We start from the raw sequence: 27,357 nt of genomic DNA, 5'->3' as shown, positions 1-27,357 counted from the left end.
GCAGATGTTGAATCATCCTTACTCCCTGGAATAAATCCCACTTGATTGTGGTATATGATATTTTAAATGTATTGTTGAACTTGGCTTAATAATATTTTAAGGTTTTTTGCATCTATGTTCATCAGGGATATTGGCCTTTAATTTTCTTTTTTTGTGATGTTTTCTATTTCTGTTTCAGTGTCAGAGTAATGCCATCCTTGTAAAATGAGTTTGGAAGTATTCCCTCCTTTTTGATTTTTGGAATAATTTGAGAGGAATAGATACTAACTCTTGTTTGAATGTTTGGTAGAATTCACCCGTGAATCTGTCTGGCTCTAGACTTTTGTTTTGGGGGAGTTTTTTTTTTTTTTTTAATTTTTTTAACGTTTATTTACTTTTGAGACAGAGAGAGACAGAGCATGAATGGGGGAGGGTCAGAGAGAGAGAGGGAGACACAGAATCTGAAACAGGCTCCAGGCTCTGAGCTGTCAGCACAGAGCCCGACGCGGGGCTCAAAGTCACGAACCGTGAGATCACGACCTGAGCCGAAGTCAGAAGCCCAACCGACTGAGCCACCCAGGCACCCCATGGGGGAGTTTTAAAATAACTGATTCAATTTTATTACTTGTGATTGGTCTATTCAAATTTCCTATTTCTTTGTGATTCAGCCTTGGAATTTGTGTATTTCTCAGAATTTATCCATTTCTTCTTTTAGGTTTTTGTTTGCATGTAATTGTTCATAACATTCTTATATCTGTGATGTCAATTGTAACTCTCATTTGGAATTTTTGGTATTTGGGTCCTCTCTTCTTTTTTTTTTTTCTTTTTTTCTTTTTTAAAGATTTTATTTTTAAGTAATCTCTATACCAAATGTAGGGTCCCAGAAGATGAAAAGAGAGAAAAAAAGGTAGAAGGTTTATGTGAGCAAATCATAGTGGAAAACTTTTCCTAACCTGGGGAAAGACAGACATAAAATCCAGGAAACAGAGAACTCCCATTAGATTCAACAAAAACCGACCATCAACAAGGTATATCATAGTCAAATTCACAAAATACACAGGAAAGGAAAGAATTATGAAAGCAGCAAGGGAAAAAAAAAAGTCCTTAACCTACAAGTAAAGACAGATCAGGTTTGCAGCAGACCTATTGACAGAAACTTGGCAGGCCAGAAAGGAGCGGCAGGATATATTCAAAGTGCTGAATTGGAAAAATATGCAGCCAAGAATTCTTTATCCAGCAAGGCTGTCATTCAAAATAGAAGGAAAAATAAAGTTTCCCAGGCAAACAAAAACTGAAGTTTGTGACCACTAAACCAGCCCTGAAGAAATTTTAAGGGGGGCTCTCTGAGGGGAGAAAAGATGAAACAAAACAAAAAAGACCAAAAGCAACAAAGATTAGAAAGGACCAGAGAACACCACCAGAAACTCAAACTCTATAGGCAACAACACAATGGCAATAAATTCATATCCTTCAGTACTCACTCTAAATGTCAGTGGATTAAATGCTCCAATCAAAAGATGTAGGGTAACAGAATGGATAAGAAAATAAGATCCATCTATATGTTGTTTACAGGAAACCCATTTTAGACCTAAAGTCACCTTCAGATTGAAAGTAAGGGGATGGAGAACCATCTATCATGCTAATGGTCACCAAAGAAAGCTGGAGCAGCTATACTTATATCAGAAAAACTAGATGTTAAAATAAAGACTGTAACAAAAGATGAAGAAAGGCATTATATCATAATTAAGGGCTCCATCCAACAAGAACACCTAGTAACTGAAAACATTTATGCCCCCAACGTGAAACAACCAAATATATAAATCAATTAATCACAAACATAAAGAAAATCATTGATAATAATACCATAATAGTAGGGGACTTCAACATCCCACTTACAACAATGGACAGATCATCTAAGCAGAAAAGCAACAAGGAAACAATGGCTTTGAATAACACACTGGACCAGATGGACTTACAGATATATTCAGAAAATTTCATCGTAAAGCCACAGAATACAAATTCTTCTCAAGTTCACATGGAACATTCTCCAGAATAGATCACATACTGGGACACAAATCTGCCCTCAATAAGTACAATGAGATCCAGATCGTACCATGAATATTTTCAGACCACAACACTATGAAGCTCGAAATCAACCACAAGAACAACAAATACTTGGAGACTAAAAAACATCCTACTAAAGAATGAATACGCTAGCCAAGAAGTTAAGGAGGAAATTAAAAAATACATGGAAGTCAATGGAAATGATAACACCACAGCCCCAAACCTCTAGGACGCAGCAAAGGTGGTCATAAGAGGGGAGTATATGGCAATCCAGGCCTTCCTAAAAAAGGAAGAATGATCTCAAATACACAACCTAACCTTACACCTTAAAGAGCTGGAAAAATAACAACACTAAAACCCAAAGCCAGCAGAAGACAGGAAATCATAAAGATTAGAGCAGAAATCAATACTATCAAAAAACAAAAAACAAACAAAAACAGTGGAACAGATCAAAGAAACCAGGAGCTGGTTCTTTGACAGAATTTTAAAAACTTGATAAACCCCTAGCCAGTTTGATCAAAAATAAAAAGGAAAGTACTCAAATTAATAAAAAAAAATCAAGAATGAAAGAGGAGAGATCACAACCAACACTGTAATAATACAAACAATAATAAGAGAATATTATGAACAATTATATGCCAATAAATTGGTCAATCTGCAAATAATGGAAAATTTTCTAGAAACATATAAAGTACCAAAACTGAAACAAAAAGAAATGGAAAATTTGAACAGACCCATACTAGTAAAGATATCGAATTAGTAATAAAAAATCTCCCCAAAAACAAGAGTAGGCCGGCTGACTTTCCAGAGGAATTCTACCAAACATTTAAAGAAGAGTTAACACCTATTCTTTGAAGCTGTTACAAAAAATAGAAATGGAAGGAAAACTTCCAAACACATTCTATGAGGCCATAATTACCCTGATTCCAAAACCAAAGACCCCACTAAAAAAGAGAACTAAAAACCAATTTCCCTGATGGAGCTGGATGCAAAATTTTTCAACCAGATATTAGCCCACTGGATCCAACAGTACATTAAAAGAATTATTCACCACAACCAAGTGGGATTTATACCTGGGATGCAGAGCTGGTTCAATATCCATGAAACAATCAGTGTGATACATCATATCAATAAAAGAAAGGACACGAACCACATGATCCTCTCAATAGTTGCGGAGAAAGCATTTGACAAAATACAGCATCCTTTCTTAATAAAAGCCTTCAGGAAAGTAAGGATAAAGGATAATATCTCAAGATCATAAAAAGATGAAAGACCCACTGCTAATATCTTCAATGAGGAAAAACTGAGAGCTTTCCCCTTATGGTCAGGAGCATGACAGGGATGTCCATTTTCACAACTATTATTCAACATAGTATTGGAAGTTTTAGCCTCAGCAATCAGACAACACAAAGGAATAAAAGGCAGCCAAATCGGCAAGGAGGAAGTCAAACTTTCACTCTCCATAGAATACATGATATTTTATATGGAAAACCCAAAAGATTCCACAAAAAAAAAACTGCTAGAACTGATCCATGAAAATTCAGCAAAGTCGCAGAATATAAAATCAATGCACCGAAATTAGATGCATTTCTATACACCAATAATGAAGCAACAGAAAGAGAAAACAAGGACTCGATCCCATTTACAATTGCACCAGGAACCATAAAATACCTAGGAACAAACCTATCCAAAGAAGTGAAATATCTATACACTGAAAACTATATAAGGCTTATGAAAGAAATTGAAGACACACAAAAAAAATGGAAAAATATTCCATGCTCATGGATCGGAAGAACAAATATTATTAAAATGTCAATACTATCCAAAGCAATCTACAATTGCTTTCAATGCAATCCCAATCAACATCGCACCAGTGTTCTTCTCAAAGCTAGAACAAATAATCCTAAAATTTGTGTGTAACTACAAAAGACCCCAAATAGCCAAAGTAATATTGAAAAAGAAAACCTAAGCGGGAGGCATCGCAATCCCTCAACTACAAAGCTATAATCATCAAAACAGTATGGTACTGGCACAAAAACAGACACAGAGACCAATGGAATAGAATACAGAACCCAGAATTGGACCCACAAATGTATGGGTAATTAATCTTTGACAAATCAGGAAAGAGAATCCAATGGAAAAAAGATAGTCTCTTTAGCAAATGGTGCTGGAGAACTGGACAGCAACATGTAGAAGAATGAACCTGGACCACTTTCTTACTCAATACACAAAAATAAAGTCAAAATGGATAAAAGACCTAAATGTGAGACAGGAAGCCATCAGAACTCTAGAGGAGAAAGCAGGCAACAAACCTCTTTGACCTCAGCCACAGCAATTCCTTGCTCAACACATCTCCAAAGGCAAGGGAATTAAAAGCAAAAATGAACTATTGGGACCTCATCATGATAAAAAGCTTCCACACTGCAAAGGAAACAATCAACAAAACTAAAAGACAACCAACAGAATGGGAGAAGATATTTACAAATGACATATTGGATAAAGGGCTAGTATCCAAAATCTATAAAGAACTTACCAAACTCACCATCCAAAAAAATAAATAATTTGGTGAAGAAATGAGCAGAAGACATGAATAGACACTTTTCCAAGGAAGACATCCACATGGCCAATAGACACATGAAAAGATGCTCAACATCACTCATCATCAGGAAAATACAAATCAAAACCACACTGAGATGCCACCTCACACCAGTCACAGTGGTTAAAATTAATAACTCAGGAAACAACAGATGCTGGTGAGGATGTGGAGAAACAGGAACCCTCTTGCACTGCTGGTGGGAATGCAAACTGGTGCATCCACTCTGGAAGACAGTGTGGAGGTTCCTAAAAAAAATTAAAAATAGAACTACCCTACGACCCAGCAACAGCACCAGGAATTTACCCAAAGGATACAGGAGTGCTGATTCATAGGGCCACATGTATCCCATTGTTTATAGCAGCACTTTGAATAATACCCAAATTATGGAAAGAATCTAAATGTACATCAGCTGATGAATGTTTATATATACAATGGAATACTACTTGGTAATGAGAAAGAATGAAATCATGCCATTGCAGCAACGTGGATGGCACTGGAAGGTATTACGCTAAATGAAATAAGTCAGTCAGAGAAAGACAGATATCATGTTTTCACTCATATGTGGAACTTGAGAAACTTAACAGAAGACCATGGGGGAAGGGAAGGAGAAAAAAATAGTTACAAACAGAGAGGGAGGGAGGCAAACTATAAGAGACTCTTGAATGCAGAGAACAAGCTGATGATTGATGGGCGGGAGGGGAGAAAGGGGAAAGTGGGTGATGGGCATTGAGGAGGGCACTAGTTGGGATGAGCACTGGGTGTTGTATGAGAGCAATGAACCATAGGAATCTACCCCCAAAACCAAGAGCACACTGTGCCAATAAGTTATATTAAAAAATAAAAATAAAGAAATAAAATTGGTAAGGTACCAGAAAAGATCCAAATAGCCAAAGCAATCCTGAAAAAGAAAACCAAAGCTGGAGGCATCACAATTCCGGACTTCAAGCTGTATTACAGAGTTGTAATCAAGACAGTATGGCACTGGCACAAAAACAGACATTCAGATCAATGGAACAGAATAGAGAACCAAGAAATGGACCCACAAACATATGGCCAACTAATCTTGGACAAAGCAGGAAAGAATATCCAATGGAATAAAGAGAGTCTCTTCAGCAAGTGGTGCTGGGAAAACCGGACAGCGACATGCAGAAAAATGAACTTGGACCACTTTCTTACACCTTACACAAAAATAAACTCAAAATGGATGAAAGACCTAAATGTAAGACAGGAAGCCATAAAATCCTAGAGGAGGAAGTAGGCAAAAACCTCTTTGACTTTGGCCACAGCAACTTCTTACTCAACACGTCTCTGGAGGCAAAGGAAACACAAGCAAAAATGAACTACTGGGACTTCATCAAGTTAAAAAGCTTCTGTACAGCAAAGGAAACAATCAGCAAAGCTAAAGGCTAATGACAGAATGGGAGAAGATATTTGCAAATGACATATAGGATAAAGGGTTAGTATCCAAAATCTATAAAGAGCCTGTAAAACTCAACACCCAAAGGACAAATAATCCAGTGAAGAAATGGGCAAAAGACATGCATAGACACTTGTCCAGAGAAGACATGCAGAAGGCTAACAGACATATGAAAAAATGCTCAATATCGCTCATCATTAGGGAAATACAAATCAGAACTACAATGAGATACCACCTGACATCTGTCAGAATGGCTAAAATTAACAACTCAGGCAACAATAGATGTTGGCGAAGATGAGGAGAAAGAGGGTCTCTTTTGCATTGTTGGTGGCAATGCAAGCTGGTGCAGCCACTCTGGAAAACAGTATGGAGGTTTCCCAAAAAACTAAAAATAGAACTACCCTAGACCCAGCAATTGCACTACTAGGTATTTATCCAAGGGATACAGGTGTGCTGTTTTGAAGGGACACATGCAACCCCGTGTTTATAGCAGCACTATCAACAATAGCCAAAGTATGGAAAGAGCCCAAAGGTCCATCGATGAATGAATGGATAAAGAAGATGTGGTATATATATACAATGGAGTATTACTCGACAATCAAAAAGAATGAAATCTTGCCATTTGCAACTAGGTGGATGGAACTGGAGGCTATTATGCTAAGTGAAATTAGTCAGTCAGAGAAAGACAAACATCATATGACTTCACTCATATGAGGACTTTAATAGACAAAACAGATGAACATAAGGGAAGGGAAACAAAAATAATATAAAAACAGGGAGGGGGGAAAAACAGAAGAGACTCATAAATATGGAGAACAAACTGAGGGTTGCCGGAGGGGTTGTGGGAGGGGGGATGGGCTAAATGGGTAAGGGGCACTAAGGAATCTACTCCTGAAATCATTGTTGCACTATATGCTAATTTGGATGTAAATTTTTAAAAAAATAAAAAATAAAATAAGTTAAAAAGAAAAAAAAAGGATACTGTTATGGCTCAAACTTAACACATCCAATATGTTTGGGAGGGTTCTTTTCATGAAAGTGCTGGTTGACTTGCCAGAGGAGAGCAAAAGAGAGAGTGACTTCTTCCCACTCCAGAGAGGCTGGAAGACATCTCTCAGCATAGTCAGTATACTTGGTTGATTTGGTCTGCCACTGAGGGAGAAGTGGGGCTACCAATTGTGATATTTTTTTCTCCCTCCCTCCCTCTCTCTTTCTCTCTCTCTCTCTCTCTCTCTCTCTCTCACACACACACACAGACACACACACATACACACACGACTTTCATCAAACAGACTGGCTCTGGTTGGTGAATGACACTATATTGTTCCCCTTTAACTCCTCCTTTTCTCCCCCTCCTAACTGCCTTGCCAGGGACTTGTCATGGTCCCTTTTCAGCTTGACAGCATTTTCTCACTTCTTTCCTCCTTCTACTGTCCACCTCAGTCTTTTTTGGCTAAGTCCACATTTCCCAAAACGGAATCTGATTGGCTGTATTGATGCTATCATATCAGGCCACTTGGATCATTGACTCGTATATAGTTGGACTTCCCTTGGATCCAACACTTTACTCAATGTCCAGACAGCCAAGGCCAGAGAGGTGGAGTCAGATGGAACAGACATGGCAAGTGCTCAATTGCTCCTCAATAGGTTATGCTGAGAGTATTCACATCAATAGAAGGAGGACAGAAAAACCCCAAACCTAATGTGGACACAAATCACTGTATAGGTACTTGGCAGACTCCCTAAAGAAAGACAAGATTGGCTAGGATTCATGTTCATGGTCACATTATAAACTCTGGGCTAGGGGTAATAAAAAAATAATTAACTTATAAAAAAAAATAGAACTACCCTATGACCCAGCAATAGCACTACTAGGCATTAATCCAACAGATACCGATGTGCTGTTCCGAAGGGACACATGCACCCCAATGTTTATAGAAGTGCTATCAACAATAGCCAAAGTATGGAAAGAGCCCAAGTGTCCATGATGGATGAATGGATAAAGAAGATGTGGTGCATATACACACACACACACACACACACACACACACACACACACACACACACACACACAATGGAGTATTACTTGGCAATCGAAAAGAATGAAATCTTGCCATTTGCAACAACATGGATGGAACTAGACAGTATTATGCTAAGTGAAATTAGTCAAAGAAAGACAAATATGATATGACTTCACTCGTATGAGGACTTTAAGATAGAAAACAGATGAACATAAGTGAAGAGAACCAAAAATAATATAAAAACAGGAAGGGGGACAAAACATAAGAGATTTAAATATAGAGAACAAGCTGAGGGTTGCTGGGGCGTTGTAGGTGGGAGGATGGGCTAAATGGATAAGGAACATTAAGGAAGACACTTGTTGGGATGAGCACTGTGTGTTGTACATAGGGGATGAATCACTGGATTTTACTCCTGAAATCATTATTGCACTATACGCTAACTTGGATGTAAATTTATAAATGAATGGATGAATGAATGAATGAAGTTTATGGGCCTGTCTCTTCAAAAGAGATTGATACCTTTGGAAATCAGTTTACCTGCTTGCCTTTTGTCTTCCGTTCTTAGATGGGTTAAAACATGATGATTTCATAGAATGTCCTTTTTGTAAAGATGGGAGAAAATAAAGAATTTGTACCTTTTGTTCTCTTTATTTGTCACCACAGCTTTACCAACCTATTAAACTTTGCCAAAGACCAATATTTTGGATACTTTGACCCTATTTTATATTTGTTGTCTATTTCATTGAGTTCTACTTTATTTTTTGCTTTTCTTCCTTCCATGGTTTGTCTACTTTCTAACTTCTTGGGCCTGGTATTTAGCTAATTCTTCCCTAATACATGGGATTAACATGATGAATTTCACAATAAGATATAAGGATTATCAATATTTTTCAGGTTAAAATATTTTAGCTTTTATCATGAAGTCTTCTTAGACCCATAGGTTTTTTTTAGAAGTATAATTTTTAATTTACATGCTTATAGGGATTTCCATTTATCCTTTCATTATTGTTTCTTAACATTGTATCAAAGTAAATCACACTTGGCTTCATTGAAAATCTTTAAACCTGAAAATTTTTCTCTACCATATTTTAGCACCATTATCTATAGAGTAAATCACCATTTGTTCAGCTTTCTTAATTATGACGTTCAAGTCTTCAATATTATCACAGATTTTGTAGTTTTGATCCAACAAATTGTCACTAAAGTATTATAAATGTTTCCTTATAATTGTAGTCTTTTCTATTCTTGTAGTCATTCCCATTTTTGCTTATTTTGAAGTTATATTTTGGGTACAGAAAATTTAACAACATTAAATCCTCCTGAAAACTGGAATTTTTAAAAAAATTTTTTCATGTTTATTTGTTTTGAGGGAGAGAGAGACAGAGTGCAAGCAGGAGAAGGGCAGAGAGAGAGGGACCTCTGAGCTCTCAGCACAGAGCCCAGTACAGGGCTTGAACTCATGAACCTCAAGATCATGACCTGAGCCAAAGTCAAACGCTTAACTGACTGAGCCACCCAGGCACCCCCTGAAAACTGGGATTTACATCTTTTTCTGCATCACTTTTCATCTCTAGGCATACTTTTTTTCTTAATATATCGTTTATATTGTACTATTATACAACACACATAGAGACACATACATTATAATATTTCTATTAGCTTTCTTCTCTGCTCTCATGTAGACAATTGACAGAGTGATTATTGATATAGTGGGGTAAATATCTACTATATTTATTACTGTTTTCTACTTGTTGCTCTTGTTTTTCTGTTCCTATTTTTGTCTTCCAGTCTTTTTCTGCCTTTTTGTGATTTTAACTGAGCTTTTTATATGTTTCTCTTTTTCTCTCCCTTCTTAGTATATTGGCTGGGTTTTCTTTTTCATTTTTTAGCAGTTGCTCTAGAGTTTACAATATATATTTACAACTAATCCAAATGTCCTTTCAAATAATATTGTAGTGTACCATCTCACAGATAGTGTAAGTCCCTTAAAATAACAAAATAAGCCTAATTCCTCCCTCCCATTCTTTGTGTTGTTGCTGTCACTCATTTCACTTATATATAAGAATACATAAGCATATATCTATACCCATATATATGTTATACATACCAAGATATATACATTAGCATACATAATCAAATACATTGTTGGCACTGTAATTTTGAACAAACTGTTATCTGTTAGGTTAATTAAGAATAAGAAAAATCGAGGCGCCTGGGTGGCTCAGTTGGTTAAGTATCCGACTTTGGTTCAGGTCATGATCTCACAGTTCCCGGGTTCGAGCCCCAAGTTGGGCTCTGCACTGACACCTAAGAGCTTGGAGCCTGCTTTGGATTCTGTGTCTCTCTCTCTCTCTGCCCCTCCCCTGCTCACATTCTCTCTCTCTCTCTCTCTGTCTCAAAAAAAAACATTAAAAAAATTTAAGAGTTGGGGCGCCTGGGTGGCTCAGTTGGTTAAGCGTCCGACTTCGGCTCAGGTCATGATCTCACAGTTTGTGAGTTCGACCCCATGTTGGGCTCTGTGCTCATAACTCAGAGCCTGGAGCCTGTTTCGGATTCTGTGTCTCCCTCTCTGACCCTCTCCCCTTCATGCTCTTTCTCTCTCTGTCTCACAAACAAATAAACATTAAAAAAAATTTTTTTTAAATAAAAATTTAAGAGTAAGAACAATCAACACACATGTGTTTTTCACCTAAAAATTGCCCTAGGCAGATATCAGAACTGAAACGCCTTCACATCTGTGCTCTCCGGAAGGGCTGGTACATCCATAACTCTTTGTTCTTTCACAATGTGTAGCAGGATGTTAAAATGAAACTTTTCCTAAGAACTCCCAGTAACTTCAAAAGCTGGTATAGTACGTGCCAAAAAAAAGCTAAAATAACATGATAAGCTATTGTTTTGGATACAAATGAATACAAAATGAAAAAAAAAACCCTTCATCTATGTTAAACGAAGCCTCATTTAAACTCCATCAGTTCAGGAAAATTTTAACAACTCTTCCTTTGCCAGTATTACGCTCCAAAATACAATTATAAAAGATTTTTTGCCTTGAAACAATTATAAGCAAGAAAAACTGGAAGAAAAACTCTAAATTTATTTTTTTCTTTCATTGCTAAATACTAATAAAAACATTTTGCTGTAAAAAACGTAATATTGTAAGATTGAGAGTGGGAGGATGTTGGGATGTTTCAGTGTGCCATTGAGGAAATTACGCCATACATGGATGGTATAAAAAGAATGATGTTCTTAGCTCAGCTTGGGTTCCACTCTCAAAATGGCCAACTTTAATTTTAGGACTTAAAAAAAATCTGTTTCTGATATTGTTGCATATACTTTTGGCATTATAACAGACTTCACAGCTTTAAATATTGTAAGATTCTATGGTATAAGATGATCTCATAACAGTACAGCTAGAGATTACACTTTTCTGACTGTTCTTTCAGCTATAATTACATTATGTTTGTATCTGAAATAGGTGCAGAAGTATATGTCTGTCATTTGAGAGTCTGGGCCAGAGAACTTTGAGTTTATAATCCACCAGTCTCTTTTCCCTCCTATTGTAGGATCACAGATATGTTAGCCATCATGTTTGACCTTACAAATGACTACAACGCCTTAGTGGTAGAGGAAGGAGTCTATATCCCTGAATGATCCTGTGGAACAATGTTTCCATACAAACTTACAGTGGAAGGGCTGTAACATGTCTTTAAATAGTCCAACAGCCTCCAAAATGATCTCTATCTCCAGTACTCCCACTTCATTGTCTTTTTCCTTCTCTCAGAGAGATGGATGATGGAATTTACATACAACTCTAAAGCATGTCTGATAACACTCAAGATTTTACCTGCCTCTGTATTAAAGATCATGACCCAGATCCCAAGTGACTTTTCAATCTCTGGCTATAATAAACCTTGGATCATTCCTAGCATTGCTCATAACCATTGTATATTAGTTCATTTCCTTCCTTTGTTTTCAAATGCATTTTGGGTTGCTTGGGTGGCTCAGTCAGTTTAAGTGTCCAACTTTTGATTTTGGCTCAGTTCACGGTCTCAGGGTCATTAGATCAAATCCCAAGACTGGTTTCACGCTGAGTGTGGAGCCTGCTTAAGATTCTCTCTTTCTCCCTCTTCCTCTACCTCTCCCCACTGCTCATGCATGCTCTCTCTCAACAACAACAACAAAAGCATTTTGTCCAGTCTTTCTTTGATGAAATCTGAGTCATTCCTCAAGATCTAAAAGTAATGCCACCTCCTAAGCCCATCTAAAATCCTTCTGAATATAATGATTTGTTGCTGTTGTAGACAACCAACCAGTTCATTTGTAACACTACTTAACACCCACCACATCTTACTTTATGTTATATTTGCCCCCAAGATCCACCAAGAGTGAGAACTTTGATTTGCTCTTTAAATATGCAATAGCAATGGGTCCTACATTTGAATTATACGTACCAGTAAAATGTACCTCAAGTGAGGAAAAAAAATATTATCATCCAATTTTAATAATATCAAGGAAGGAAAATTTTAAAAGCACATCCAATTTCACCAAGGTCATATAAATATGGGTAAATTTTTGTACAATAATAGGAAGGACAATATATAAGTTTATACTGAAAGATAAATTTCCCATAAATATATGATTGGTTAAAAAGAATATGTTAGCATTACATTACACACGAAAGGAAAAAGGGGGGTTTAAAATTTTCAATATGAAATTTTATTTTCTGATATTTACCAGTTTTGATTGCCATATCAGTGCTATATTTTGATAATTTAACACCATTTTAACTTTTGTTAGTTTAACAAGATTTTTGATATTGTATAAAAAGTGAATGCACAACCATCAGGGCCGTACTTAGCTTTTACCACTGTTTTTGTCAAAGAGCCAATTTCACACAAATACAACGGTGAAGATAGAACTGACACTATTAATGTGTTTTTAAGCCATCCTGAAATTTCTGAAAATGTTTGTAGCATTCATTCGCCATATTTTTAAAATGTGATGTTGGTTATGACTTCTTTGCTTTACTTTTAATGAGAATTCATTGTTGACTTCGTATTTTTCTACTATTTTATTTAGAACAAATCCCAGATTATATAAGCAAAAGGCCCCCACCCCCACTCTACCCATATGGTAGAAAAACAGAGAAAAAACTAACTGCAAGAATTGGAACAAAATACTTGTGATTATTTGGGGATGATAGTATTGGGGGATACACACACACACACACACACACACACACACACACACGCTCACCATACGCGTATTTTTGTTATGAAAAGAATACTTTTTTTTTTTTAAGAATACTTATAATACTAACAAGAGTAGTTCTTTTAAAGTGGGGGAGGAAGAAAAGAGCACGTAAAAATTAAAGAACAAAACAACAAAGCTGTCCCCTGACAAGGCTCCGCACGGAGAAAAGCTGCCGCGGGGCCGCCACTGCGCCCACATTCCTCCCGCGGAGGCCGGGGAGCCCACTGCGCAGGCGGCGCCTACAGACTTCCAAACGCCGGCGCAGGAACCGCACGCACCTGCCGCGCCTCTCCTCACGCGCGCGCTCTCCCGCCTCGGCAAAACAAGCGAAGACCCCCGCAGTCAGAACCGGAGGAAAAATGCTTTCGATTTCTGTCCTCCCCATCCCCACCCATGCCTGCATGGCTGTAATATCCGGCGGCTCTCCTGCTTCCAAAGGGAACAGTTTCCTGAGGAACCAGACGCTGGCGGAGAGCGCGAGGGGCGAGCGAGAGCTGCTGAGAACTTGTCCCCTGACCGCAGCGCCAGCGCCACGTAAGTTCGCTCCTAAACCCGGCTTTCCGCGCGCGCTTCGGCTACCAGGCTAACAACACAGGCCCACGCGCAGGCTCCGCGCCGCCCGCGGGAAGGCAGCGGGAGGCCGGCGCGGGGCGCTTTGCTCCCGCCACTCGGCGAGTGCGCGTCCACGCGGGCGCCTGGGGGGGCGACGGCGCGCGCGCGCCGCCGTCGCGGGAGGCGCCGCTCCCCCTCGGGCGTCCCGGGGAGCCCGGCGCGGGAAAAGGACCCGTGCGGGCCGCCGTGGCTGCGGAAGGGGGGGCCGTAGCCTTCCTCCGGCTGGCTGGCGGATAGATCCCCGACCCCTCCTCGCAGGGATGCCGGGTGAGGTCGCTCCCTCCGGGCAGCCCCTCCCTCCTCCGCTGTGTCCTGCCTGCCCCCTGCTGGGCGCCGGGGAAAACAGGCAGGCTGGTCCTTATCTCCCCTACAGCTTCTATCCCAGAAGTTTGTCTCCTGCGCATGTTTGTGCTAGTCATATTTAATACATACCTACAGCAGAGATGTATGGAGTAAATCAGTCTCACTTACGCTAATCAATAGTTAAAAATAATTCTAAGGTTTAACACTGTTTATTGTGCACTGTTTATAAATGTGTGTTCTATGCACAAACTGCATCAGAATATCTTATGGTATTTGTTGAAAATGTAGATTTTGGACATTTTTATCATTATTTCAGATGATTCTTATAGACAGTAACTTTCGGGAACTATTGACCATCTAACTCCTTCTGATAGAACTATCTCGTTCTATTTATTTAATTTGGATTTAAAATGATGTTAGCTTCGACATCTCAGTCCTGCTTTCTGTCGGTGTCCGCTTCACATTCACATTAACTCCTGGATGAGAGAAGTGTCACTGTGTCTGTCCAAAATGGTCCTTCACATGAATTTGGAATTCTACCTTTCCTGTCTTCTCAGATACTTAGTTTACTTACATAGGAGTTACAATATACCAGCTATGGATTTAGGTTGCCATAAATGTCATGAATTATTTAATACTCCCAATGGCCTGTGATGTAGTCACCATTAGTAGTCCAATCTTAGGAGAATACTAGTAAAAAAGAAATAGGCACAAAGAGAGTAAGTATTTTTTTGGTGGTCCAACAGCTCATAAAGAATGGATCCAATATTTGAACCCAGGCACTCAGGCTCTAAACACAATATATCATGGTGCCTCTCTTCAGTTGTCACTCTTGTTCCTGCTCTAATATTAGTTGTACTAGAGCTAATATTAGTTGTACTTCTCTGTCACCAATGCCTTTAGGCAGCTTTGTTTTATAAGCTAAAAGTCCATGATTATTTGTTGTGCAATTAATAATTTTTTTGTTTACTGCAAGAAATAAATGGACAATGTCTAGTTTCACAGAATATAGAGGCAAAATAGAATGTTGAGAAGTATACAAAAAAGTATTCCTTATCCTGAAATTATGCTTAGTTGCTCTTTAATATTTCATTTAGTGTCTCAAATGAGGTAAGAGTTGTTGTTATGTGTTGGCATTAGTCTGTCCCAGATGAGACAGGATTGTGTTTAAGCATTACACGTACTCACAATGATGGTACAGGAGTGGTATGCATACCTCTCTCCTGAGCATGAGAGTGTCTTCTTCATGCGCTCCAGGACAGCCTGAATGACTGTCAGAGAAACCCCACCTTGGACAGAGAGCTGGAAACAGTATGGAACACTATTGTTCAACACTGTCATAACAAAAATAAAGGGACAGTCAAAGCTCCATGACTAATCTCTGTCTCTTTGTCTCATGAAACACTCTACTCACTGAGAGGGAAATATTCAAACTTTCCCACATGTGGGACTCTGTCAGATCTGGACACAACCTCAAACATCCACACTACTGGCTCATTTCTCTGTAAGCCTATAAACAAAAATAAAACATTATAAAGCCTAGAAATGTCCTTTTCTTCCAGTTAAATAAATCCTGGAACTATATCTTTCTCTAGTCACTATAAAGGTATTTCTGTTTTGCTTTAAGAGAGAGCTCCATTCTTTACTGTTCTCTCATGTCACTCCTCCTTCACTTGGACACCATCCTGTGCAGATGTCTATTATGGCACTTTTCTACTTATGCTGCAATAAGTGATTATTGCCTATCTTTTCCAAAATACCATAAGCTCTTGAGATATAATTACAGGAACTGGAATCTGAGCTAAAGTGATGTGTGCATGATCAATTATCCAGGAGATATCCTTGAAGGAAGGTGACCCAGAGTCCTTCCTCTTTTCTTCTTCTGCTGGATAGAAGGCACATGTGATGGTGAGTCAGCTTATACCATGAGGTGGCATTGTTAAAAGGCAGCTAAGCAGGGGTGCCTGGGTGACTCAGTCGGTTGAGCACCTGACTCTTGATTTCGGCTCAGGTCATGATCTCCTGGTTGCGAGATCGAGCCCCCTGTTGGGTTCCATGATGGGCATGGAGCCTGCTTGAGATTCTTTCTCTTCCTCTCTCTTTGCCCCTCCCCACCTCTAAAAAAAAAAAAAAGAAAGATGTAAAGATGGTTAAGCAAGAAATACAAGGAACCAGTGCCCCTGATGACTTTGTGAAGTATAATCTTAATCTTTGTACACTTGTGAGAAAGAGTAGTACACTTTGAGCTTTTTAAGCAATGGTTTTCTAGGACTTTTCTATCGCTCACAGGTGAATGAAAGGCTAGCTGATAAGATTCTAAGACACTTTGAAGGTTGGGACTCTATCTTACTCATTTTTATATCCCCAGCATTGAGCATGGCATCAGGTTTATCAAATATATAATGGATTAGATGTTTAGGTAATGAATTAGGTAATAAATTAGACTGGATATGAGATGAACTGAAGTTTTGTATGAGACACACACCCTGTAAATAGATGAGTTGGTCTGGAAATAGATCAGTGGCTTGATGATGACGCAGGAAAAACAGCATCTGTTTAGATCATGCTATCTGTTCAGAACCCTTACTCTTTCTCCATCAAGAAACTTACATATTTTTTAAATGTATATTTGAGGAAGTTAATTCTGACAGGGAAGTTTTTGGAGTAGGTAGTACAGTGAGATTACTATTTACCTCCTACTTTTGCTACTGACTGACCATAAAGCCTCTACCAATCTTTTAGCTTAAGTATCTGTAGTGTCATTACTTCATCTCATAAGAAAAGATAAAATTCTTTAAATTTCAGGGATTTTGTTTTTTTACCAAGGCTTTTCTTGAAGAGGGATTCATGAACAAGAATATTATTTTTAGAGAACTGAGTCATTGGAGACAAATAGTATGTTTGTGCCATCATTGATTTCACTAGGGATTATGGGTATGCCGGAGGAAGAGGTCTGTGATTTGCCAATTCCAGGCTGTATACTTTTCCCTTCGAAATGTACAAAAAGTATGAAGTAAATATGCATGTTCCTTGAATAACCACTAAAGATGACTTTGGAATCTTCCATTCCACTGAGAGGCTCGTCTGGGTTGCAGGTTACCATGGCAGCTGAACCCATCATGATGTCACCCATTTGTCTAGTGGAAAACCAGGAAGAGCAGCTGAACCTGAATCCAGAAGCATTACAGATTCTTAATAAGATTTCTCAGCCTGTGGTGGTGGTGGGCATTGTAGGGCTGTATCGGACCGGAAAATCCTACCTGATGAACTGCCTGGCAGGACAGAACCATGGTGAGTGTTGTCTTGGGATGGGGCCCATTTGCTCGGAACCAGTGATAGTGCAGGTTGGCCTCTTTTGATATCATCTTAAGGAAAAGGCTGACTCTGCCCAGTGAAGAAAATTTGTAATATTTACCATCTAATTAACAACCTTGACCCCATCTGCCCATAAAACCTCTCTTCTCCAATAATGAAGAACTATTTTCCACACCCTATCAAAGACCAACCTCACTAGTCCCCTGGATTCCATCCACTCTTTTGCTCAGAAGTTCAGCCTCTGCTACTACTTTATTTCTTTCCCCTGCATCACTTCTGCCAAAACTATAATGTCATTCCAAGAAGCTTCAAATGTAGTTTAATATTTCCTGCTTTTTAAAGTAGAGGAAAGGAAAGAAGGGAAAAAGGGAAAAATCTTTTTTATTCTGTATCTCCATAGAGCTACCATTTTATTTTTCTGCTCCATGTCATAACAGATTTTCATATGTTATAACCCCTTCTCTCTCTGTCTTTTTTTAGTTTTTACAAATATGTAAACTATAACACATACAAAAGAGTGCCTAAAATACAATGTACAATAAAGTAAATAAAGTGAACACCTGTGTAATAGTGACTTGAGTAAAAAAATAAATCATTGTCAAAGGCACAAGTTATACGCTCTCACATTCTCACTAGCACTAAACAATATTTTTATTTTCATGATACTTCTTTCTTTACTTTTAAAAAATGGTTTTGTAGTCTATGTTTGCATTTTAAAAATTTTTTTAACGTTTTTATTTATTTTTGAGAGAGAGACAAAGCATGAGTAGGAAAAGGGCAGACAGAGAGGAAGACACAGAACTCGAGGCAGGCTCCAGGCTCTGAACTATCAGCACAGAGCCTGACACAGGGCTCGAGTTCACAAACCACAAGATGATGATCTGAGCCAAAGTCAGACGCTTAACTGACTGAGCCACCCAGGCGCTCTAGTCTATGTTTGCATTTCTAAAGCACACTTTATCTTGGCTTGCTTTTAAAGTTGATATAAATAGAATTAAATTTTATGTATTCTTTGATGGCTTCTTTTGCTCAACAAGAATTTCATAAGATTTATCAATTTTTTAGCATGTAGCTGTATTTCCTTATCTCACTGCATTATAGTATCTTTTATCTTTACAAACAGAGTTGTCTTAGATTTCTTATAATTTTATCCTGATACACATGTACACAGATTTCTTTTAAATAATATATCCTGAAGTGGAATCTCTGTATCAAAGAGTATGTGTTTCTTCAGGATTTCCAGATAATATCAATGGCATTTTCAACTCTCTATTCAAGCTACATATTTATTAGCAGCAATTAAGAATTCCCACATCCTAAGAAAAATGTTTAACTTTTACTGTTGTGGTAACTATTTGATTGTATGGCATGTGCCTCACTATAAATAAGGTTGAGCACCCTTTCGCATATTATTTGCCATTTGTATTTCCTATTTTATTAAATGCCTACTCAAGTCTTTTTAAAAATTGTAATTGAGTTGTCTTTTTTAGTTCTTACTGATTTTTAGGAGAATCTTCCTCTGGTCCCATTAGTCATTAGTCATTTCTTTCTATGCAGCCAGTACATTCCAAATATCTTACCTTCTTTTTTGCTCAGCTTCACTAGGTGTTGAGCCTCAGTCCACTAAACTCTAAGGATCCCCATACATCCATGTTGCTTTCCCCTCTTCTCTTTTAGGCTTCCCCCTGGGTTCCACAGTGAGGTCTACAACCAAGGGTATTTGGATGTGGTGTGTACCCCACCCCTCTAAGCTGAACCACACCCTGGTCCTTCTGGACACTGAGGGTCTAAGTAACTTGGAAAAGGTAAGGAAAAGTCATGAGGGAATCTGCTCTTGACTGTAATTCATTTGCTACCTCAATTCAAATTGTGTTACCTATTCCTACAAGCTATAAATCCAATTATGAATACGAGACTAAATTATTAGTCAGCTCAAATATTTGGGTATATTAGAACAACATCTTCTTACTGTAACAGTTGGATAAACATACAGTTTAATAAATACGTAACCAAACAGCTGAATTTCAGGACTCTGCTAAGTACAACAGACACTACAGTAAATAAGGCAAATGGCTAGAGCCTAGCTGGGGAGACAACATGTACACAGTGTGACCAGTACAGGGTGCTATGCATAGATGTAGGCAGTAATCCAGTCATATGGCTTGGAGAAAGATTCCTAGAAGAAGTAATGTCTAAACTGTAACCCGTGAGACCAGTGGAAACTACCAGTTCAAGTGTGTGGGAATGATGGAGTTAGAAGTAGGAGCTGTTAAATAGGGTTTTGGTAAAATAATTTATTTAAATCCTCTTCAGACAAAGCTTCAGCTACACCAGAAGCATTGATGAAGGGTTTTAGTTAAAGTCTCTGGTTTTGGAGATTACCTCTTCTCTAACTTCTATAAAAGAATGACCTTGACCCACTGAAATTATTTTCCCTGAGATAATCTTAGTATTTTGTTTTTAAATATTAAGTGAAACAAATTGTTTCTCCATCTTATTTTACATTATTCTGAGTCTGTATTCAAGTAGCAATGGTAAATACCTGTTTTCCATAATTGTGGGGAGAAAGTATTCAGAGTTTTTGTGCTCAGCTTTAAAGTTCTCGATAACTTCAGTATTAAACCAAAATGAAATATGCAGCCAAGAATTCTTTATCCAGCAAAGCTGTCATTCAGAATAGAAGGAGAGATAAAGGGTTTCCCAGACAAACAAAAACTAAAAAAGGATTTTGTGACCACTAAACCAACCCTGCAAGAAATTTTAAGGGGGACTCTTTGAGGGGAGAAAAAAAAAAAAAGAAAAGAAGACCAAAGCAATAAAGACAAAGGACCAAAGGACATCACTAGAAACACCAACTCTATAGGTGTAACACAATGACACTAAATTCATATCTTTCAGTAATCACTCTGAATGTAAATGGACTAAATACTCCAATAAAAAGATACACGGTATCAGAATAGATTAAAAAACAAACAAACAAGATCCATCTATATGCTGCCAATAAGAGACTCATTTTTAGACCTAAAGACACCTGCAGATTGAAAGTGAGGGGATGGAGAGCCATCTATCATACTACTAGGTGTCAAAAGGAAGCTGGAATAGCCATCCTTATATCAAACAAACTAGATTTTAAAACAGAGACTATAACAAGAGATGAAGGGCATTATATCATAATTAAGGAGTGTATCCATCAAGAACATCTCACAAGTGTAAATATTTATGCCCCCAAACTTAAGCACCCATTATATGTAAATCAATTAATTACAAACATAAAGGAAACTCGTTGATAATAATACAATAATAGTAGGGGAATTTAATACCCCACTTAAACAATGGACAGATACCTAAGCAGAAAATCAACAAGAAAACAGTGGCTTTGAATGACACGCTGGATTGGACTGGATGACTGGATATATTCAGAACATTCCATCCTAAAGCAGCAGAATACACATTCTTCTCAAGTGCACATGGAACATTCTCCAAAATAGGTCACATACTGGGTCACAAATCAGCCCTCAATAGGTACAAAAAGATCAAAATTATACCATGCATATTTTCAGATCACAATGCTAGGAAGCTTGAAGTCAACCACAAGTAAAAATTTGGAAAGCCCTTAAATACATGGAAAGTAAAAAACATCCTACTAGAGAATGAATGAGAACATTACAGTCCAAACCCTTTGGGATGCAGCAAAGGCAGTCCTATAAAGAAAGTATACTGCAATTCAGGCCTATCCCAACAAGCAAGAAAGGTACCAAATACACAATTTTAACTTAAACCTAAAGAAGTTAGAAAAGAAACAGCAAATAAAGCCTAAATCCAGCAGAAAAAGGGAAATATTAAAGATTAGAACAGAAATAAATGATACAGAAACAAAAGAATGCAGTATAACAGATCAATGAAACTAAGAGCTGGTTCTTTGAAAGAATAAACAAAATTGATAAACCTCTAACCAGATTTCTCAACAAGAAAAGAGAGAGGATCCAAATAGATAAAATCACAAATGAAAGAGGAGAGATCACAACCAACACCACAGAAATACAATTATAAGAGAATACTTTGAAAAATTATATGTCAACAAACTGGGCAATCTAGAAGGAATGGACATTCCTAGAAACTCACAAATTACCAAAACTAAAATAGGAAGGAATAGGAAATTTGAACAGACCCATAACCAGAAAAGAAATTGAATCAGTTATCAAAAAGCTTCCAGGGGCTCTTGGATGGCTCAGTTGGTTGAGCGTCTGACTTCGGCCCAGGTCATGATCTCACGGTCCGTGGGTTCGAGCCCCGCATCGGGCTCTGTACTGACAGCTCGGAGCCTGGAGCCTGTTTCAGATTCTGTGTCTCCCTCTCTGTCTGACCCTCCCCTGTTCATGCTCTGTCTCTCTCTGTCTCAAAAATAAATAAACATTAAAAAAAATTTTTTTTTAAAAAAAGCTCCAAAAAAACAAGAGTCCTGGGCCAGATGGCTTCCCAGGGGTATTCTATAAGACATTTAAAGAAGAGTTAATATAAAAGGATGTAATGAAGGGAGGGAGGAAGGGAGGGAAAGAGGGAGAAGAGTTAATACCTATTCTTCTCAAACTGTTCCTAAAAGTAGAAATGGAACAGAAACTTCCAGACTCATTCTGTGAAGCAGCATTACCTTAATTCCAAAACCAGACAAAGAGAATTGGAAGAATTACAGGCCAATATCCCTGATGAATATGGATGCAAAAATTCTCAATAAGATACTAGCAAATTGAATTTAACAGTACATTAAAAGAATTATTCACCACAGTCAAGTGGGATTTATTCCTGGGTTGAAGGGCTGGTTCAATATTTGTAAATCAATCAATGTGATACACCACATTAATAAAGGATAAGAACCATATGAACCTATCAATAAATGTATAAGAAGCATTTGATAAAGCATCAATTCTTGATAAAACAAAAACTCAATAAAGTAGGTTTAGAGGGAACCTCAACATCATAAAGGCCATATATGAAAGAATGATCATCAATGGGGGAAAATTGAGAGCCTTTTACCTATAGTCAGGAACAAGACAAAGATGTCCACTCTCACCATTACTATTTAACATAGTTCTGTAAGTCTTAACCTCAGCAGTCAGAGAACAAAAATAATGAAGCACGAATAATGAAACACAGACAAATCAAGGAATCAGTCCCATTTACAATTGTACCAAAAGCAATAAAAAACCTAGGAATAAACCTAACTAAGGAGGTAAAAGTTCTGTACTTTGAAAAGTGTAGAAGACTTATGAAAGATATTGACGAGGACACAAAGAAATGGAAAAACAATTCCATGCTCATGGATTAGAAGAAAAAACATTGTTAAAATGTCTACACAACTCAAAAAAAAAAAAAAAGTCTACACTTCTCAAAGCAATCTACAGATTTAATGCAATTCCTATCAAAATAACACCAGCTTTCTTTGCAGAGCTAGATCAAACAATCCTCAAATTTGTATGGAACCACCAAGACCCTGAATAGCCAAAGTAATCCTGAAAAATTAAAAAACTGGAGGCATCACATTTCTGGATTTCAAGCTATATTACAAAGCTGTAGTCAGCAAGACAGTACAATACTGGCACAAAAACAGACACATAGATCAATGGAACAGAATAGAAAATCCAGAAATGGACCCACAGCTATATAGTCAACTCATCTTTGACAAAGCAGAAAAGAATATCCAATGGAAAAAAAGACAGCCTCTTCAACAAATGGTGTTGGGGAAACTGGATGACAACATGCAGAAGAATGAAATTGGACCACTTTCCTACACCGTACACAAAAATAAGTTCAAAATAGATGAAAGATCTAAATGTGAGACAGGAAACCTTCAAAATCCTAGAGGAGAAAACAGGAAGCAACTTCTTTGACCTTGGCTGGAGCAACTTCTTACTAGACACATTACTGAAGGCAAGGGAAACAAAAGCAAACATGAACTCTTGGGACTTCATCAAATACAAAAGCTTCTACACAGCAAAGGAAACAATCTAAACTAAACAAACTAAAAGGCAACCTACGGAATGGGAGAAAATATTTGCACATGACATATCTGATAAACAGTATCCAAAATATATGAAGAACTTATCAAACTCAACACCCAAGAAACAAACACCCCAGTTAAGAAATGGGCAGAAGACATGAATAGACACTTCTCCAAAGAAAACATCCAGATGGCTAACAGACACATGAAAAGATACGCAACAACACTCATCATTAGGGAAATACAAATCAAAAACACAGTGAGATGCCACCTCACACCTGACTGAATGACTAAAATTAACAACACAAGAAACAATGCCAGGTGTTGGTGAGGATGCAAAGGGGAACCCTCTTGCACTGTTAGTGGGAATGCAAAGTGGTGCAGCCATTCTGGAGAACAGTTTGGAGGTTCCTCAAAAAACTAAAAATAGAACTACCTCACAATCTAGCAATTGCACTATTATATATTTACTGAAAGGATAAAGAAATACAGATTCAAAGGGGTACATGCACCCCAGTGTTTATTGCAGCATTATCAACAATAGCCAAACAAGGGGGAAAGCCCACATGTCTGCCGAAAGATGAATGGATAAAGAAGATGTGGTGTGTATATACAACAGAATATTAGTTGGCCATAAAAAGGGAAATCTTCCCATTTGCAATGATGTGAATGGAGCTAGAATGTATTATGCTAAGGGAAATAAGTCAGTCCAAGAAAGACAAATATATGATTTCACTCATGTGGAATTTAAGAAATAAAACAGATGAAGGGAAGGGTGGGGGAAAAGAACAAAGGTTAACAAACCAGAAGTCTTTTTTTTTTAATGTTTATTTATTTTTGAAAGAGAGAGCAACAGAGTGGGAGCTGTGGAGAGACAGAGAGAGAGAGAAAGAGAAAGAGACAGAATCTGAAGCAGAGTCCAGGATCTAGACAGATCCCAACACTGGGCTCAACCCACAAACTATGAGATCATGACCTGAACCAAAGTCAGGTGCTTAACCAACTGAGCCTCCCAGGTGCCCCACAATCCACAAGAGACTCTTAATAATAGAGAACAAATTGAGGGTTGATGGAAAGAGGTGGATGGGAGATGAGCTAAATGGGTGATGTGCATTAAGAAGGGCACTTGTTGGGATGAGCACTGGGTGTTGTATGTAAGTGATGAATCACTGAATTTTACTTCTGAAACCAAAATTCTACTGTATGTTAACTAACTAAAATATATTTTAAAAAGAAAAAAGAAAATGCAAACAAATAAAAAAGCCAAAATGATTTTCCTGAGATTTAAATAGATTGTTTTTTGGCTCAACTCCTGCTTTTAAAAAAATAAATAAGTAAATTTGATTAGTTTTAGGGATAATAAAATAAGGACTTGAAGAAATAATTTTTCTCAAAAATATGAAAAAGTGTTCTAGTCTTCAAGATCAAGTCTGGTAAGCATAGAATGCAGATACTGCATTTGTACAAGGCAACAAAGTATACCATACTGTAAATTCCTGATGGCAGCAGAACCAATGGCTAATGCTAGAATTGTGGAGTGATTTGAGATATCTGACCCTGTGTTCTTGGTCTTCAGAGAACTTCAGGTCTTGCCCTGAATCTTAATTTTAGCTTTGTCTTCCATATCTGCACCCCTACTCATTGTTTCAGTCAAACAGAAGTAACTTTGTAACAATTTTTCAGGATCTGCACTTTCTAATAATTCTGCCTTGGCAAGCTGCATGATCCCTTCAAATCTACATGTCCACATTCTATCAACTCTTTGAAGTGCACCAGTTTTCATCATATATCCATCATATCCCTGGCAGATATAGTCACTTCTTGCTCTGAAGTTGCACAATACTTGTTTCCATGTGAGAGATTATAATCTCGGTTACATTTATATGTTGACATGTTTATCTGTCCCTTCATAAAGTCATCTTGAGTTCAGGGAATCTCATGTGGATCTTTTCATCCATACAGCCAAATGCAGTGTCTGGCATTTGTAGGTGCCTAAAGAGTAGTTGTTGAACAACATTTGTGTTGCAAATACAGACAACATGAAGAAAAATTTGTTAGAGGAATAATTGCTCACATTGTATACCTACTATCTTCTAGGCACTGCATTAAGCATTCTACACATATTGACCATGTCATTCACTTCTTTTAATAGCTTAGGATACTGAGGCTCTGAGAGGGGATTGTATTAATACTAAAAATGAGGTTGAATTTATGATGGTCTTCAAAACTTGTATTCTTTGCCATACTGTTCGGCAATATATAGTGACAAAATAATGAATGAAAAGCTGAATGAATGAAAAATGAATTAATGAATAAAGAGCAGCCTTCTAAGTCCCTTGTCCAATGTGCTTTTCAGGAAGACCCTAAGAATGACTCATGGATCTTTGCCCTGACTGTGCTTCTGAGCAGCACCTTGATCTACAACAGCATGGGCACCATCAACAGCCAGGCCCTGGAGCAGCTGCAGTATCCTTCCAGGGACCAAACCACCACGTTTTATTGAGTTTACAGGAATGGCAACTGAGACTGTCCTCTTTCCTGTGACTTAATTGTCATGGTTGAAGAAGGGGGTGAGGGGACACCGAGAACAAAAATTAGTGTTTATAGAATGTATTTCTATCTGAGATCTGGAAATTGTGGTGTAAAGTACTTTTTCCTTAGCTGAGTTCCCACAGCTATATGACTGAACTAACGCAGCTGGTCAGGGCAAAGTCCTCCTCAGACTACACTGGGGTAGAGGACTCTGCCAAGTTTGTGAGTTTCTTTCCAGACTTTATTTGGGCTTTACGAGATTTCACATTGGAGATGAAGATAAATGGATACTCCGTAACTGAAGATGAGTACCTGGAGGATGCCTTGAAGCTGCTTCCAGGTCTCAGAGTATGGCTTAAATGGTAGAAGGTTTTTTTACTGGGTGGGATCAGCTGAGTCCTGTCAATCAGCATTTCACATATATGTTTATTTGAATTTGGATTGAAGCCAGTGCTAATGGTGATTGGGTTTTGTGGGTTATTACTTTAAAATCTCCAGCAATTGAAGCTTAAGGTCACTAAAGAAATTTAGGGCCCCATTTTGGATCAGATAACTTAATGCTAATTAATGCCAGGAAAAAAGATCCCCAGATTGCAATCAGTGCTATAACTTCTTGAGGCCCACATATTTCTGTAGCTTGTTAAGTGTTCTTCCTGTTCTTTCTTTAAAAAAAAAATCAGATTGGAAGTTGCTAGACAAAATCACAATGAAATTAATTACCTTATTTTTGAAATTTATTATAGTAATAGTAATATGGTAATTGGAATAGTAAAATAGTAAGTATATTTTAATAGTAAAATATATTTTACTAGTACCTAGAGAGTTATATTCTTCACAGAAAGGGTATTTTCCACACTAACAGGTCCAGAAAAAAATGTTGACGTACCTTTCCAGTAAAACTGTGAGTCCTTCATGTCACCTTTCTTATAACATCATCCTTTTCATTCTGTAGCCTTACACAATATGCTATTTTAATATTATGAATTTGTCACATTATATTTAGCAGAGTGGATAATAGAAGGCATCTATAGGGAATATCTATTTTTATTTTTTCATTACTTTATTCTTTATTAAACAGCTGATATGTGCCATAGAGTTGCTCTTAATTGTTCTATGAAGTCTAAATTAATCTGATATAGGGAAATGATGAGGTCTCAAATTACATTTAGATTAATGTATACTTTAGAGATTTCAGTTACAGGACTCTCTAAACATATTTGCGGTATGATCTGATTTTGGCTTATGCTTATAAAAGTTTTCTTTACTGACATGG

General features: G+C 37.7%; 1 protein-coding gene across 2 annotated transcripts in view; it reads left to right on the top strand.

Annotated features, from left to right (window-relative positions):
- Positions 1 to 13,762: 13,762 nt before the first annotated feature.
- LOC102959082 (guanylate-binding protein 4-like) overlaps positions 13,763 to 27,357 on the top strand; it is a 36,378-nt gene continuing 22,783 nt past the window's right edge. Inside the window, exons 1-6 of one of the 2 annotated variants that reach the window (XM_042997789.1) lie at positions 13,797 to 13,861; positions 16,076 to 16,150; positions 17,338 to 17,533; positions 19,235 to 19,362; positions 25,909 to 26,018; positions 26,228 to 26,424. In XM_042997789.1, the coding sequence (XP_042853723.1) occupies positions 16,148 to 16,150; positions 17,338 to 17,533; positions 19,235 to 19,362; positions 25,909 to 26,018; positions 26,228 to 26,424 (634 nt within the window). In that variant the 5' untranslated portion in view covers positions 13,797 to 13,861; positions 16,076 to 16,147. Of the gene's footprint in view, positions 13,862 to 16,075; positions 16,151 to 17,337; positions 17,534 to 19,234; positions 19,363 to 25,908; positions 26,019 to 26,227; positions 26,425 to 27,357 lie in introns of both variants that reach the window. The other variant, XM_042997790.1, reaches the window with a different exon arrangement.

Source organism: Panthera tigris, chromosome C1, assembly GCF_018350195.1.
Source record: "Panthera tigris isolate Pti1 chromosome C1, P.tigris_Pti1_mat1.1, whole genome shotgun sequence".
Classification (NCBI taxonomy): Eukaryota; Metazoa; Chordata; class Mammalia; order Carnivora; family Felidae; genus Panthera; species Panthera tigris.
Note: the sequence above shows the minus strand (reverse complement) of the source record. Positions and strands in the feature narration are given on the sequence as shown.